The sequence below is a fragment of the Punctularia strigosozonata genome (assembly GCF_000264995.1).
Source record: "Punctularia strigosozonata HHB-11173 SS5 unplaced genomic scaffold PUNSTscaffold_22, whole genome shotgun sequence".
Lineage (NCBI taxonomy): Eukaryota > Fungi > Basidiomycota > Agaricomycetes > Corticiales > Punctulariaceae > Punctularia > Punctularia strigosozonata.
This window is the reverse complement of record NW_006767454.1, coordinates 1-12794: the sequence shown is the minus strand read 5'-3', so window position 1 is coordinate 12794 and position 12794 is coordinate 1. Positions and strand designations below refer to the sequence as shown.

The 12794-nt window shown below is 53.7% G+C and overlaps 5 protein-coding genes across 5 annotated transcripts; 4 read left to right on the top strand and 1 right to left on the bottom strand.

The window, feature by feature from the left end:
• Nucleotides 1-2051: 2051 nt before the first annotated feature.
• PUNSTDRAFT_139224 (uncharacterized protein) lies at nt 2052-3540 on the bottom strand (the record flags this gene model as incomplete). Its single annotated transcript, XM_007388915.1, has 13 exons — nt 2052-2223; nt 2277-2359; nt 2420-2447; nt 2504-2563; nt 2622-2636; nt 2692-2777; nt 2830-2957; nt 3016-3027; nt 3086-3110; nt 3163-3249; nt 3307-3324; nt 3395-3404; nt 3461-3540. The coding sequence occupies 13 exons, from the start codon at nt 3538-3540 to the stop codon at nt 2052-2054; spliced, it is 804 nt and encodes a 267-aa protein (XP_007388977.1).
• A 2177-nt stretch (nt 3541-5717) lies between these two features.
• PUNSTDRAFT_77711 (cytochrome P450) lies at nt 5718-7577 on the top strand (the record flags this gene model as incomplete). The annotated part of the gene is made up of 6 exons (XM_007388914.1): nt 5718-5783; nt 5845-5961; nt 6012-6134; nt 6188-6655; nt 6712-7458; nt 7515-7577. 6 exons carry the CDS (start codon nt 5718-5720, stop codon nt 7575-7577), a joined length of 1584 nt encoding a protein of 527 aa, XP_007388976.1.
• Nucleotides 7578-8017: 440 nt separating this feature from the next.
• On the top strand, nt 8018-9093 carry PUNSTDRAFT_39437 (kinase-like protein; the record flags this gene model as incomplete). Its single annotated transcript, XM_007388913.1, has 5 exons — nt 8018-8224; nt 8285-8452; nt 8508-8576; nt 8632-8850; nt 8905-9093. Coding segments are annotated over 5 exons (852 nt in total), but the record flags the coding sequence as incomplete, so codon positions are not given.
• A 314-nt stretch (nt 9094-9407) lies between these two features.
• Nucleotides 9408-10304, top strand: PUNSTDRAFT_77682 (WD40 repeat-like protein; the record flags this gene model as incomplete). The annotated part of the gene is made up of 1 exon (XM_007388912.1): nt 9408-10304. A coding segment is annotated over one exon (897 nt), but the record flags the coding sequence as incomplete, so codon positions are not given.
• Nucleotides 10305-10513: 209 nt separating this feature from the next.
• On the top strand, nt 10514-11736 carry PUNSTDRAFT_55968 (F-actin capping protein beta subunit). The gene is made up of 4 exons (XM_007388911.1): nt 10514-10768; nt 10882-11078; nt 11146-11468; nt 11550-11736. The coding sequence occupies exons 1-4, from the start codon at nt 10557-10559 to the stop codon at nt 11664-11666; spliced, it is 849 nt and encodes a 282-aa protein (XP_007388973.1). The 5' UTR covers nt 10514-10556; the 3' UTR covers nt 11667-11736.
• The last annotated feature ends 1058 nt before the right edge of the window (nt 11737-12794 follow it).

Sequence of the window (12794 nt, the reverse complement as noted above, 5' to 3'; positions counted from 1 at the left end):
CCTCTCTCGAGACCAGGAGCTCGGGCACACAATGTCACGCAGCTGTGCAGCGCAGGACGCAGAGTACGGAGCTGGGACAGATGTGGAGATATTACACCGTCTGTGCTCACCTTCAGGTGGTCGCGCTACGCGTCCAAGAAAAATATGCAACATTCGCACAACTAGCTAGGACAAGAACATCGAACAAAGACAGTAACGTGCGGTTCTTTCAGCAGGCAGAAAGGCAATTAATACATCTCAGGCGCCAAGGGCAGCAGGAGTCAGCGTGAAGCCGAGGTTCTCGAGGATGCCGACGATGCTCGTGAGGATAATCAAACGACCTCAGCACTGTATGCCAGAATGGAAAAGGAAACGTTTATCGATCTTACAGCTGAGTGACGGCCCGCGACGCTTGGAAGCCGTTAGGACCTTTCCCACACGCCCTCGACCTATTCGACGCTCATGGATTTCGCTTGCGGTACAGGTTGGCGCCTGGATCGTATTTCTCCATATGTCATCAAGACAGGGCGAGTATCACGCCGAGGACGAGGAGTAGGTCATCGACGGCGGTGTCCAAGTCGGCGAGGATATCCTGAATAAGGCCGGTTTTGCCATCCAGGGTGTCGTCGAGGGCGACGACCAAGTCCTACGGGTCGGGAAATAAGGGCGTCAAAACCGTGCGAGGTTCGGCGATGCGAGTACGACTTACGCCGACGATGGCAGAGATGGCTTGGGCCACTTGAGCGAGGGCGGCGCCTTCGACAGCGCCGGTGTCAGGGGTCGTTTGGTTCATGGCGGTCGACGCGGTAGGTAGGTAGGTAGGTATATTGCCGACGAAGTCCCGGTAGCGGAACAGCCGGTTGCTGCGCTGCACGTACGCCACTCGTGCAGTCGACAGCGTGCCGCGGAGTTGATGGCGTTCGTAATCCGCTGAACGTATGGGGCGACCTGGCTAGCGGAGGCCGGGCTGGCGGGGTTGCCCAAGGCAGCTTGGGTAGACGAGTTAGGCCGAGGTATGTAGGTTATCCTGAGTGGGAAGCAACTGACCGATCTGTTGGATCAGAGGCTTGACCGTGATTCTAAGCTCGTTGACGATACTCTGAACCTCGCCAGGGGTCGAAAAGCCGGAAGCATGAGAGACAGGCTTGGCGAGAGCGACGAGCCCGAAGGCAAGGTAGAAGAGAGCTAGAGAGAGGATGCGAGGAGCGAGCATTGTGACGATTGACGGTCAAGTGAGTGAGACCTTAGCTGGTCTCCCGGAAGAGAGGAAGCTGGGTTCGCTGAGGATTATTCTGTCATGAAGGGAACCTTCTTATACTCGTCGACCAGAGACCAGAACACCGCTCATCGGACAGGCGCATTTACGTCTTTGCTTGCCGCCCGTTGACGGGTGGAGGTCAGTCGGTCATGGCACCCGGCTCAGATGAGCAAATACTGTACCAGCTTCGCAGGCCATCGGATCGCACAAGACGAGCATCCCAAGAGCAGATAGCCTCGAGTCGGGATCCTGTATACAACCGCATACCCATAATAAAACTCGGCTTCCCCCGGACATCGAAGGAGGCTGGGCACCGATGATTTGCCCCAGAAAGGAAGGATTGATGCTTTTTATGGACATCCGCGCCATCGCCCACGTCCCCACCGAGCAATGCTTTGTCGCCATGTGTATCACCGAGAGCGCGTGTTCTGACGGACCCCTGTTATTTCGCCCAACGGACATACGAACTGTGCATGACCACGTAACGAAGGAGCGTTCGGAACGTCTGCATACAGTCTTTGTCGGCAAGCCAACAGAACCGGGTAGAGCAGTTGACAATTGCAATTCTTTCGCTGCCCGGCACTGGGAGCAGCCAACTTGCCAGGAAGTCGTGGAACATCGCCATCTCGTCAGAGTCCATGATATAATCATCATGGGCGGCCGCAAGTCGAGCTAGATAGTACGATGGTTCGACATTCCACAGTTAAATTATTCAACCGAGGCTAAGATTCAACCGTATTAGATTGTGAAAATTGCATTGAGAGTTTGTAGGCGATATAAGCATGTTGCTTAGCAGCCACGATACCTAGTTCCATCATTTTGCACTGATGTCGAAGGTTGGTATATCTGAGCCTCTCTCGACGTCGGAGTCATGATCGCCGTTTCCTCCAGAAGTCTCTTTCTGGGGAGCTGAACCTCGAAGCTGGGATAGATGTACGGATATGATGCCATCTGTGTTCCCCTTCAGCGTGTCGCGAGCATTCAAGCTGGCAAGCGATACTCAGATTGGGTCAGGCATCATCGAGAATTGTGTCAATACCTATAGAGCAGACTATTCATGTAAAGCTTTGGCAAGAGCAAGTAGATGGCCATATAGGTATAGTTCGTCGGCAAAGCTATGTACTGCTCGGCCACGAGTCAACGTCAGATTATATGAGCTGTACTTGGGCTAGGTCTACTCACGATACCAACGGTAACAACGTTGACCGCCCTGATACAGCGTCAGCTACAGAATATCGCCGTGGATAAGGAAATTTTCACACGAACACGGTCAGTAACCCAGTGCCTATGACATAAACCAATAGAAATTTGATCAAGGTGTCAGTCCTGTCGTGAATGTCATGAACCGCACAGACCAACTGTATCTCTTTTGACCTCAGCATACCTTCTAAAACCAGTCCTGTGCAAACAAAATCAGCCTGCAACTCGATGTAGGAGTTACAGCAACTTATTACCTCGCATGCCAAAGGTACCAGGATAGAGACAGCGCGATGATGAGGTCTGCACCGAGTACGGCGGCGAAATTGACATAAATCGAGACCTAAACAGTACAATCGTCATTTCTGTGCCATAGCGTCGGCGCTAAAGCGTACGGAAGTAGAACGTCGAACCGCCGCCGCATCCGCTGCGGACGAATCCACGTATCTAGAGCGTGTGTCATCCGATGATGTTCCATTTACACAAGGAGTAAGCTTGTAATCGTACGGTTTGATTGTAACAACTGTCGGAAATATTAGCTTTGTACTTGTACAGCGTTGGAGCTCATGAAAAAAACATACAAAGTGCGCTAACTGTTGAATACGTAAGATTCAATGGTTCGACACCGATGGGTTACTTATGGGCACGTACTGATGTCTATGACAGCGAACAAGATCTGGAACTACAGTGTCATGGCTGTAGATTATTCCACATGAATGGACACATACAATGCACGTTGTAATCAAAATATTTCCTTTACTCAGGATCCACACTCGCTTGAGGTACATGATTCTCACGAGCAGGTCGCACAGCGCCTAGCAAGGTTAGGGGGCTCGGATTATGCCTGCCTGGCATGAATAATCTGAACGCACTGTAATTCCAACAATCATCTGCATGAAATGAAATGAAATGTGTCAAATCAATCTTGATTATGGTACCGGCGGTCTGAAAGAGGCATACTCTGAAGCTCCTAGAAGTGAGGTAAATTTGAGTATAAACTAAGCAAGTCAAGGTGAGTATACGTACCATACAGGTTTGGCCAAAGCGAACGGGTTGGAGTAATTACTGATAAGAAACCAGTAAATAAAATGGAAGATGATGATCATGTGAATTGTGTCAAAGAGCCACATTGCACAGATCTACAATGAGTGTCCGTGAGTGTATTGATATGAGCATACAGTGGAGCCCTAACACAAAACTTGGACCATGGTTGTTTTTTGGAGAATTTGTACAAGTAATCGAAAGTTTGAATACAGGTTACCCCGTACAGTGCCGATGTGCAAAGTGCACCGATGAGTAGTGGGCCAAGTGAAGTTCCAATATCAAATTTAGGAGGGGCTATAGACATATTCGGAGAGAATGGCTGGTGCTCGATGTGAAGACAGCCATATACCACCGTACCCCTTCTTTTATATCTGGCAGACCCGAGATACGTCAATGGCAGTAGTCGCTCTTACGTGTGTCCAGAAGTCGATACCGGACATCATGACGCATAGTGGAACCATCAAGAAGGGGGAGAACGGTATAAATCCACATCTCTTCTATGCGAATCCTCGTATATATATATAGCGTACACGGTAGATTTCTCATACACTCGCCATGGTCATCGCATTAGTCCATATCCTGCGACTGTGACTCTATTCGACCTGTCAGACACATATCAGTCCGTTATACCGAAGCAATGCAGCCTGCGCAGCGTATGAAGTAATCGAAGACCGTGTACACAAAGGAAGAGCAGCAGGATACAAACGTCCAAGTCAGCGTACACCGTTGACCTTGAGCGATAGGACTGCCTTGACGGCACCACGACAGCCTTTTGTGGACACAGGGTGGCGGCTGAGCGCTTTGGAGCCCCGCAGCATTCGGACAGCCTTTGAACAGCCTTGGGCATGGCTGTACCGGAAGTCGGAGCACCACTTCTCGTTCCGGAAGCAACTCTGCCTGTGCTGGTGCTATCGGTGCATAACAACGTCATTGACACCGGGGTCGAAGTGGTGATGGCAAGTTGCAACAAAGGCTAACGGTTGCAGTAATTGGCGAGAAGGATCCGAAAGACGTTGTGCATATGCAGCTTGATGTTACTGCTGAGATCACGGAGACCCTGGAATAGTCGAGCAAGTACACCGGATGGAGCAGACTCACCGGGAATTGGGGAGCGGCGTGCACCGGCCAGAGCGTACTCGCAGGTGATATGTATCATTCGGAACACCACTAGAAAACGGAACCACACTCAAGGGTTTGCGGAGTTATGTGGGGTTGGGGCCGAAGATTGTGGTTATCTGAATGCAAGCAGATCAATACGCTAGCCCTCAATTGGCACAAGTAGACGGAATGTAGGCGGTACGTCAGGGGTACATAAACAGGAGCTTCGATCTGATCGTGGGCACGAGCAGTACGCGCATCTCAAACTGTAACTTGGAACTGAGGAGAGGCTGCCATCAAAGCTCGGCTGGTTTAAGCTTAGTGTCACTCACAGGTACTTTGACCAAGTAATACGTCCACTTCGTCACCGCTATTGGTGGGCCGAGCGTAGACCGTCCCTTCCAGCCTTGATCTCCGACGACCATCGATGCGATCACAGCCAAATACACGGCGGGTGGGCATTAACTCTCTTTCGTACACTCAGAAAGTCTGGTAACTAATAAAATCATGGCAGATCACTCGCGACATCTGCAAGAATGAAGGGAGTTGGAAGCGTACGTCCTTCATGCAGAGAGCAGTCGGTGCGATCTTCAAACCTCATCTCTTCGGCCGTACGGCTCCTGATCATTTGGCGAAGACAGTCAAATATATGGGATTAAAACCCCCGTTCTTGAATCTCAATCTGGCCGAGAAGGGATAGTGTTATAGAGTGTGCATACGTGGATGCTCGTCGGTGGTGAGAACTTGTAGGCCCGGGATCTCAAGAGCATGTTCCGCCGGAGCTGACCAACGTGAAGATAATTCCTCGTCGACAACCTTCAAGAGGCTAGCCATATCATGGTACCCTCCAGCCCGCCCCGAGATCAGCCTAGTCAAGGCCAGATGTGCAGTAGCGAATGGCATGAGCGACAATACGAAGCGAGCGGCGAAGCCCGACGAAATGGGACCCGTTATTCCCACGGTATCCCATCGCACGACTTGGAATTTTCGGACGCAGAAAAGGAACGCGGCTGGTTCCCACTGGTTCCCATCCTTTCACTTGCGTTTGTCCTCCTCGATGTCGTGGAACGCAACGACGAGCGCGGTCGCGGACGCGACGTCCTGGAATGGCTTTACTTGGGAGGGCGTCTCTACGGGGCGTATGCTGCTGCTGGCCGCGATCAACCTGCCGGTCATCGCGGTGGTGATCAACGTGTTGCGACAACTGGTACGTGCTTAATCTTAATGCTCTTGAATGTTTTGGATATTCAATGGTTTGATGCATGTAGTTGCTCCCCCGCGACCCGTCTCTGCCTCCGGAGGTGTTCCACTGGTTACCCTTCGTTGGATCGGCTGCGTCATACGGGAACGATCCCATGAGCTTCTTCTTTCAGTGCAGGGAGAAGGTACGAATGCCGGATGTCTATGCGCGAACGTTACTGACTTCGGTTTGCAGTATGGAGACGTGTTTACCTTCATTCTCCTTGGACGACGTGTGACAGTGGCACTTGGGCCGAAGGGCAACAACTTCATTCTCGGTGGCAAATCGACGACCTTCAACGCAGAAGATGCGTATACTGTATGTCGAACACCCTGTTTATCTATCAAGCCCCGCCTAACACGACCATATAGCACCTCACCACCCCCGTGTTCGGCAAGGACGTCGTCTACGACGTGCCTAATGAGGTCTTCATGGAGCAGAAGCGATTCGTCAAGGTCGGCCTTTCGATGGATAACTTGAAGGCTTATGTCGGCATGATCGAGGAGGAAGTCGAAAACTTCCTGAACCACGACGGCCAGTTCCTTACCTATCAAATCGGGGACATCAACGAATGGGGCCAGTTCGACGTATCTAAGGTCTTGGCCGAGATCACTATCTTGACCGCCTCGAGGACGCTCCAAGGACGGGAGGTCCGCGAGGGCCTGGACAAGACGTTCGCCCAGCTATACACTGACTTGGATGGAGGATTCACCCCAATCAATTTCATGTTCCCCAACTTGCCGCTGGAGAGCTATCGGAAACGCGACAGGGCACAGGCCAAGATGAGCAAGTACTACACGGACATCATCGAGAAGCGCCGTCAGAATCCCAACCACGAGGTGAGTCTCGCGCACCTAGGCCATCACAATGTCTCTGATGCGCCTGATCCGCCCAGGATGAACACGACATGATCGCGGCGCTCATGAGCCAGAAGTACAAGGACGGCCGCCCCCTGCGTGACCATGAAATCGCCCACATCCTCATCGCGCTCCTCATGGCCGGCCAGCACACCTCGTCTGCCACCGGCTCCTGGATCGTTCTCCACCTCGCCAACAACCCCGAAGTCGCCGAGGCGCTCTACCAAGAGCAAGTGAAGCACTTCATGGGCCCCGACGGCAAGTTCCGCTCGATGACCTACGACGAACTGCGCGAGCTGCCTGTGCTCGATTCCGTCATCCGCGAGACGCTCCGGCGGCACCCGCCGATCCACTCGATCATGCGCAAGGTTCGCGACGACGTGCCCGTCCCCGCCACACTCGCTGCGCCCGCGTCCGGCAAGAACCGCGACCGGACGTACGTGATCCCGAAGGGCCACTTCGTGCTCGCCTCTCCGCTCGTCTCCCAGGTCGATCCGAAGACGTGGCGGGACCCGCTCAAGTGGGATCCCTACCGGTGGAGCGACCCGGAGGGCGTCGCCGCGCAGGCGTACAACGAGTACTACGACGAGAAGGGCGAGAAGGTCGACTACGGCTTCGGTGCGGTGAGCAAGGGCACGGACAGCCCGTACCAGCCCTTCGGCGCGGGCAGGCATCGGTGCATCGGCGAGCAGTTCGCGTATTTGCAGCTCGGTACCATCGTCGCGACGCTCATCCGCAAGCTCGAGCTTCGGATGGAACAGCCGATGCCCGGACACAACTACCACGTACGTGACGTTCCGTTTGCATGGCGGCCAACGTGGCTAACGTCTCGCTTCCGTAGACGATGATCACGATGCCGACGTTACCCTGCAAAGTTGTTTACCGGAGGAGGGCATTTGATTAAATAGACGAATGCCCATGGCAATGGGCATATATACCTCAACCGGCTATCTTATACTTGTGATAATATAGCAGCCCGAGATTGACGCGGACTTGACTGGATCGTGCGTGGCCTGAGCACAACATATATCTGTCTTCGTCTGCGCCGCTGCCGTGTATCTGCATTAGCGAGTCTCGCCTGGGAAATGTTGGCCTTGACGTTGGGCGCTCTATCTCCTTAGCCTTTCCCATCATGGCGTCTGCGGGCTTCGTCCTTTCGCTCCGCCTTGAGTCGGCATCGACATGCAGAGTATCATCGAGCGACAACCTTCAACATTGCAGACACGCATAGATCTTCTTGACCAGGTGCCCAGATTAGCCGCGCTCGAGTCCTTTTACTCATGCGTTGACCTATCTACCTACCAGCGTCTTGACTCGCTATCTCGCACCGATAGGGCACATCGGTCTGCCTTGCGCGAGCTGCGCAGCTTGTGCGGAGAGACCGGCCTCCTGCCGACATCGTACGAGTTGTCGGGACTTGTCAAGTCCGACGACGAAGAGCCATGTTCGTCCGGCGGCTTCTCGGACGTCTGGCGGGGCGAACACAACGGCGTGCCGGTCGCTTTGAAAGTTCTCCGATTGCATGCAGGAGATCGTGCCAAATACAAGCAGGTCTGTCCGGCACTTCCTGCGCCGTGCCTTCATACCAACACTACTGACCAGATAGCCCAGGTTTTCTGCAAGGAGGCTGTAGTCTGGAGGCGGCTGTCGCATCGAAACATCGTCCCTTTCCTCGGAGTGTCCCCACGACATCATCTTTGCATCGTGTCGGAATGGATGGAGCACGGGGACGTGATGTCCTACCTCGAACGCTTCCCCCAAGCGAATCGCCTGCAACTTGTTTGGCGTTTTAAATCTGCGCACGGTGCGAGAAGCTTACGAAGCCATCCTGTAGATCACCGATGTCGCCCGTGGCTTGGAGTACATGCACGCTGTTGGTGTCATACACGGGGATATGAAGGGGGTGAGTCCGAGAACTCATTGCAACACATCGATGCGCGGCTGATGGCTTCACGCAGCGCAATGTTCTGGTGGACAGCAGCCACCGAGCCCGTCTGAGCGACTTTGGTCTTGCCATGACGGCGCTCGGGACGCATTCCCTCGCTCTATCGTCTGGGGCATCTTCGAATTGGGGAACCTTACGATACATGGCTCCCGAATTATCGGACCCGAGGATGGAGATCAAGGTCCTAACGACGAAGACTGACGTGTACGGATTCGGGATGACTGCCTGGGAGGTACGACAAGTGGGTTTCCTAGCGCGTATCGTTCGTTCAGTTCGCGTTTCGCAGATGTACGACGGCAGGATGCCGTTCTATCACGTACGGGGCGACTACACGGTGGTTCTTAAAGTTCAGGAGGGCGTGCGACCTTCACGTCCCCTGCATGCTCGCGAATTAGGTCTCGATGACTACCTTTGGGCCTTGATCGAGGCTTGCTGGCATGCCGAACCTTCTTTACGACCTTCCGTATCGACCCTCATGGAAGCACTACAAGCTCGTGAACTTACTCAGGTAGGTTGGGCCGCTTCATCAGGTAATATCCCGGGTCACCCTCGTCCACTATCCCATCCTGTATTGATAGAGTTTGAAGACAAAACATTTCCTGCGGAGTCCCACAACGCGAATCTGGCGACCATCGATTGGGAGGCTCCTGCATGGGTTTCAAGGTCCGGTATAAACGGTTACCAGTTGGAGGTCGAACAGCAGCTCTTGCTCAGCGTCGATCACGGTAAGGAGACATAAACCCAATGTGACACCTATTGACGCCTATCCTAGTTATCGCCACGGCGGGTTCGCTGCAAGGACACACCGCATGTGTATACTCTGTCGCATTTTCGCCCGATGGCTCCCGCATTGCCTCAGCGGCAGGAGACGAGACGATACGCCTTTGGGATGCGGATACCGGAGACGCCATCCTCGAACCACTACAAGGCCATGTAGCCTGGGTCAGGTCCGTTGCGTTCTCGCCTGATGGCAAGCGCATGGTCTCTGGCTCCGACGACCAGACTGTACGACTGTGGGACGCTGCAACGGGAAGCAGGATTGGCCAAGCGCTTCTGGGGCATACGCATACCATAGTCTCCGTGGCCTTCTCGCATGATGGCAGGCACGTCGTCTCGGGCTCTTTCGATGGGACAATCCGACTATGGGACGTGGACACAGGGAACGCGATACGTGAACCTCTGCGAGGGGGCGCGGCGCCGGTATTTGTCTGCTTCTCGCCCATCTTCGACGACGTCGTATCCGTGCTCCACGATGGCTGGATCCATATATGGGATCCCGAGACGGGTCAGCCCGTCGCAGAGCCGTCGCAATGCGACGGCGACACTATCCATTCAATTGCATGCTCAATGGATGGCGAGCGCATGGCTGTGGGCTATCGCAATGGCACGGTTCGTGTCCTGGACGTGCGCACCGGGGCGACGCTGTTGGGACCCTTGAAGGGGCACACCAAAATCGTTAGTTCCGTGGCGTTTTCACCGGAGGGGAGGCACATCGCGTCCGGCTCGTCCGATCTTACCGTCAGGATATGGGACGCGTCGACGGGGGAAACGGTGGTTGGGCCTTTAATAGGGCACGAATTTGGCGTCCGGTGCGTAGAGTTTTCGCCGGATGGGAAACGGGTCGTGTCCGGTGGGAAAGACGGGGTGTTGAGGATATGGAACATGGAGGCTGAAGGAGTTCGATAATCATTGGGTGTTGAACCTCAGGCTCTAATCAGTATCGCTAGTCTATTTGGTCCATGCAATATGATGGTATATGCGTTCTCGCTTTCGTTTCGTTTGTCGTTTTGTACGAGAGGATCTCGTGTTCTGTCAGGATGATCATGTAGGGCAAAGCTCATTGACATGGAGGCGTGAGAGAGAGCTCGAGACCGCATCCTCCATCTCCGCCTCTCTCGACCCAACGACGCGACACCACCACCATTCGGACCGTTAGACATGGCTGATCTGGTCGACTCTATGCTGGACCTCATGCGGCGCCTGCCGCCGACCAACGTCCAGGAAAACGTTGCCAAGCTCGTCCGCATATGTCCCGATTACGCGGACGACCTGCTGGGCAGCGTCGACCAGCCGCTGACGCTAAAGACCGATCGCGCGACGGGGAAGGAGTACCTCGCGTGCGACTACAATCGCGACGGCGAGAGCTATAGGTGAGCGTCTACAAGTGTGAGTGACCTCCCAACGAACGTGTCCCTGGAGATTCATTCCCTCGTCGATTTCACGCCATCTGAAACGGAGGAGCTAATCGGCTTGTCTCAACCAGGTCGCCTTGGTCAAACGAGTACGATCCACCACTGGACGATGGCACGGTCCCATCCCCCAAATTGCGCAAGCTCGAGATAACGGCCAACGAGGCGTTCGACACCTACCGCGAGATGTACTACGAGGGCGGCGTCTCTTCTGTCTTTCTGTGGGATCTCGACGATGGAGGGTTTGCTGGTGTCGTGTTACTCAAGAAAGGTACGGGATCGACTCCATCGTCGCCTGGTGACCGTGTCTCTAATGGTCTATGTGCGTGCGTGCGCAGTTTTAAATCCATCAGAACCCGGCGACGCTGCAGGTTCTTGGGACTCGATTCACGTCTTTGAAGCGGCAGAGCGCGGGCGGCAAGCACATTACAAACTCACGTCGACCATCATGCTCCAGCTGACGACCAAGACGGGCGATGCGGCCGCGTCGAAGGATGGCCCGAAGACGGCCGGGACAAGAGACGGGGACGTGGTGCTGAGCGGGAGCATGACGCGTCAAACAGAGCAGGATTGGCCCCTTCACGATTCGTCGTCTCATATCACCAACACGGGCAAGATGATCGAGGAGATGGAGATCAAGATGCGGAATTTGTTGCAGGAGGTAAGCGCGGAACCCAATTTCCCTTGCGCATTTCGCGGCTTTCCCTATACAGTTCGCTGAATATACCCACGTACGATCTAGGTTTACTTCGGCAAAACGAGAGATGTGGTGTACGATATGCGTAGCGTTGAAAGTCTGGAACTGGCGCGGAGACAGCGTGAGCTGCAGAAGGAGTTGGCAGGATTCATCAAGCGGTGATCCGTGGATACATCGTGTACTTCATACATTCAGAGTCAATGCTGAGTAACCCGGCATGGCATAGTAGAATTGCTTCTGTGTTGATATGCACGAAAGGCGCCCATCGTGCGGGGTTATTGATCTCTGTCCCGCAGCTTCGTGACTGCCGCGTGGAGCGCGTAGGGTCTTACAACATTGTACCCTCACCTCGGGCTACTTGTTCCACCCCCTACTTAGGGTCAACTCGATAACAAAAAGTTGGCCCCAACTAGGCCCCCCAGCAGTGGACACGTGGGCTCTGGAGCAATCTGCGGTCTGGGGACACGCGAGGTGGACTTGTTTGAATGTGTCCAGCAGCACTGATATTGTCCACCGCAGTGCAAATTTGTCCACCACCCTGGATAAGGACAGCTGATCACTTCCATATTACAAATGTTATAAATATATTATTCCATGCGGTGTCCGGGGTCCCAACTCAGAAATGACTAGTTTTTAGCAGCATCCAGGGCAGGTATTTGTACGCACCCTGTTGGGACCACCAATGCGGTATTTCTGCTGTGTTGTTCTGGGATGGACATTGATAGTGTAGTGTAATGCATTACATTGCTTAATAATTGTACATACATATACACTCATGCTGCACTGGACATAGCTACATGCAGTGACCTTACCTCATATTTAGGCTCTATACCCACCATTTCACCCAGCCTTTCACGTGAGTAAAGTGGCGCCAAGCGCCGCATTCCGACTCCCCCGGGGGGGGGGGTCATGGGAAAGCGGTTGATCGGGCCGGATAACGATTGATCGGCGATCGATCGGCCAGTGTGTATGGAGTTATTATCTTATCTTATCGTATAAGCGCCCAAAAATCCACCCAAATGCGGCAACTGTCATTACGCAGAGAAACCAAAGTGCAGTAGACCATACGATTATGTAACTGATTGTTATCAAGTCAGCGCTGACTTCGGCAACTCGGCAAACCGACGGATAACATTCGGAACTGATACTATCACATGATGTAAGCGATCCCACACCTACTATGTCACGCTGCTGCGTCCCATCTAAAACTAGCACTCGTCCGTCCGATAGTCGCGGATAATCACGCTTTATCACGCTTTTGTAACGTTTTGGCTGGGGTCACATCCCTGT

Excerpts from the sequence above, each read along its gene's own strand:
- PUNSTDRAFT_55968 (XM_007388911.1), top strand. The coding sequence starts at position 10,557 with ATGGCTGATCTGGTCGACTCTATGCTGGACCTCATGCGGCGCCTGCCG. Across the intron at positions 11,079-11,145 it reads TGTCGTGTTACTCAAGAAAG|TTTTAAATCCATCAGAACCC; the intron begins GTACGGGATCGA and ends GTGCGTGCGCAG. Across the intron at positions 11,469-11,549 it reads TGCGGAATTTGTTGCAGGAG|GTTTACTTCGGCAAAACGAG; the intron begins GTAAGCGCGGAA and ends CGTACGATCTAG.